The 2,906-nt window shown below is 44.7% G+C and overlaps 1 protein-coding gene across 1 annotated transcript in view; it reads right to left on the minus strand.

Moving 5' to 3' along the window:
- The window catches only part of LOC311240640 (voltage-dependent T-type calcium channel subunit alpha-1H-like), a 202,018-nt gene extending 200,207 nt beyond the window's left edge, over window positions 1-1,811 (minus strand). Inside the window, 2 exon segments of the mRNA XM_084329212.1 lie at window positions 114-247; window positions 1,704-1,811. Of these exon segments, the coding sequence (XP_084185338.1) occupies window positions 114-247; window positions 1,704-1,796 (227 nt within the window). The 5' untranslated portion in view covers window positions 1,797-1,811.
- Between the last annotated feature and the right edge of the window lie 1,095 nt (window positions 1,812-2,906).

The raw sequence follows: 2,906 nt of genomic DNA on the forward strand, positions 1-2,906 counted from the left end.
AAAATCATCTGTGTTTTTCTTTTCGGCTCCCTTGGTAATGGAGTTTGACACCCCTGACTTAGATAGACAGGAAAATGAATGGCTAGGGCAGAACGGCATTGTGGGATACGTACCCTGCCATGACGATGAAGAAGTCCAGACGGTTCCAGGTGTCGCCAAGGTAACACTTGGAGCCCCAGATCCCCAGCGCCACCATCTTGATAACCATCTCCACCGCGAAGAACCCAAAGATGCAGTCATCCAGAACCTGGACACATGACAGAGAGGAGGCTTTTATATGATCAGGAAGGTTTGACGTTTACATGATCAGGAAGGTTTGATGTTTGATGTTAGTCCTTGGCCCTCCACTCATGTTATGTTTCAGTCCTTGGCCCTCCACTCATGTTGTGTTTCAGTCCTTGGCCCTCCACTCATGTTATGTTTCAGTCCTTGGCCCTCCACTCATGTTGTGTTTCAGTCCTTGGCCCTCCACTCATGTTATGTTTCAGTCCTTAGCCCTCCACTCATGTTATGTTTCAGTCCTTGGCCCTCCACTCATATAATGTTTCAGTCCTTGGCCCTCCACTCATGTTGTGTTTCAGTCATTGGCCCTCCACTCATGTTGTGTTTCAGTCCTTGGCCCTCCACTCATGTTGTGTTTCAGTCATTGGCCCTCCACTCATATAATGTTTCAGACCTTGGCCCTCCACTCATGTTGTGTTTCAGTCCTTGGCCCTCCACTCATATAATGTTTCAGTCTTTGGCCCTCCACTCATGTTATGTTTCAGACCTTGGCCCTCCACTCATGTTATGTTTCAGACCTTGGCCCTCCACTCATGTTGTGTTTCAGTCCTTGGCCCTCCACTCATGTTATGTTTCAGTCCTTGGCCCTCCACTCATGTTATGTTTCAGTCCTTGGCCCTCCACTCATGTTGTGTTTCAGTCCTTGGCCCTCCACTCATGTTAAGTTTCAGTCCTTGGCCCTCCACTCATGTTAAGTTTCAGTCCCTCCATGTCAAAGGGTTTGTACCTGCATTAGGGCCCGCGTCCACCTAGCGCATATTTCTCCGTGAAACATGCTGGCAGTGCGCCGGCAGAGCTGGCATGCAGCGCATCGTAGATGACAGAAAGAAATCTACAGCCATGCCGCGGTTTTGCACATATTATAGCATATTTGAATAACTTTATTGTATATTAATTATATATATAGTTATTGCCTGACACCACAGTTCACCCTTTGCTTTTTATTAGCTTTTTAGTAGTGTATTCGTGTAGTTATTATTATTAGTTTTGTCGCGAATCTCAATGGTCTGTGGGAGACAGCCAGACAGGCAGGCAGCTCCGGTGTCAGGTTACAAACAGAGTGGTAGATGAATGGCTGTGATTGGTTGTCTGAAAATGAGCCCAGCGCATCGCTCTGAAAGTTGAGAAAGTTTCAACTTTCGTCCGCACAAAAAAGCTGAGAAAAGAAGCCGACGGCAGCGCACTTCCTAGAGGCGGCCGCATGCGGCCGCATGCGCTCCCTCCCCATTGGAATACATTGAAAACAGATGCGTGCGGTCAGAAATATGCGCCAAGTGGACGCGGGCCCTTAGTGACTCACAGCACGGCACTTTATCCGCTGGAAAGCAACAACCTTGCTGTTGACAAGTAGCCATTGGGAACAATTGTGGCATCAGTCATTTAAACACCAGAACATAATAAGACAGACGTGTCTGACCCACCTGTAGGATGACGCACCGCTCCGACTGGCATTGGAAGTCCTGACAAGGCTGGAACATCCCCAGAGTCACACAGTTTAGCAGGATCACCAGCATGGACACGCGCTCGAACCATGTGGATGGAGTGGTTAAGGCCAACATAGATATGGTGCAATAATGGTCATAGAGAGAGAAGACATTGAAAAAATATAGGAATAACAAATAAGGAGCTAGTGTGCTAAGTCATGACCAGCTTATGATATAAACCAGGGGGCAATCACACGATTCTGAAAATAGAACAAAATGTTTCAAGACCTTGCCACTAATCTGTCCCAACACCTTGCCAACCACTTCCTATGGGTCGACTAACAAAGAACTGCCAATTAAGGGCAAGACAAGACACATAGGGAGAAGCATTGGGTGCACATTTGGGATCACATGTGAACATATAACATACAAACAACATACATACAACATACAAACAACATACATATATCAAAGCACACTTTTTGGAACATGTTTTCCCAGGTTTTTAAAAAGGTAATATTTTCAAAGCATTTGTACAGTATATAGTGTGTTTGGAATGAGTTTAGTAGGTTATTAAAGATTCAAAGATAATAGGGACTGCTGTACAGTGGCCGATTTTGACAGGAACAGTTTCATTAACAATGTTATTAATAACAATCTTCAAAAACAAGATTATTAGTATTAGTATCATGAGATTGTGACACTTACTGGAATGTATCTCAGGCAGTTAGTGTAGTTAGTAATGTGTGGTCAGAGACAGGGGTAGAGGAAGTATTTCTACTATTCATGTTTATCAAAGTGTCCACTTAAGAATCTTTGAGTTAGTAGATATTAGAATTTGCCAATCCCTCTTAGGGAAGAGACTGATTGATTCCATACGAGGAAATGTACCCCCATCGTCCATAAAAAACAAGTCAAAACCTCTCACTGTGCTGTGCTATTGTACTGGTGTTTCCCATTATTCTGACCTACTGTATGTAGGCCCTTCTGACATCCATCTACACATTATAGAGGCGTCCTGTGACCCTTCGTGTCAACCCATAATGACACTAATAGCAGACAGCAGCCTGCCGTGGCTGCTGTAAATTATACCAGTCCATTAGAAACAAGTGCCTTAACGAGATATAGGCCAATATGTTACACTGCCACTGTTCAGGGCAATCATGCCAGAAGACAAAGTGTCTTTATAGTAAGGGGATG

The sequence above is a fragment of the Notolepis coatsorum genome (assembly GCF_963971535.1).
Source record: "Notolepis coatsorum genome assembly, chromosome: 14".
NCBI lineage: Eukaryota > Metazoa > Chordata > Actinopteri > Aulopiformes > Paralepididae > Notolepis > Notolepis coatsorum.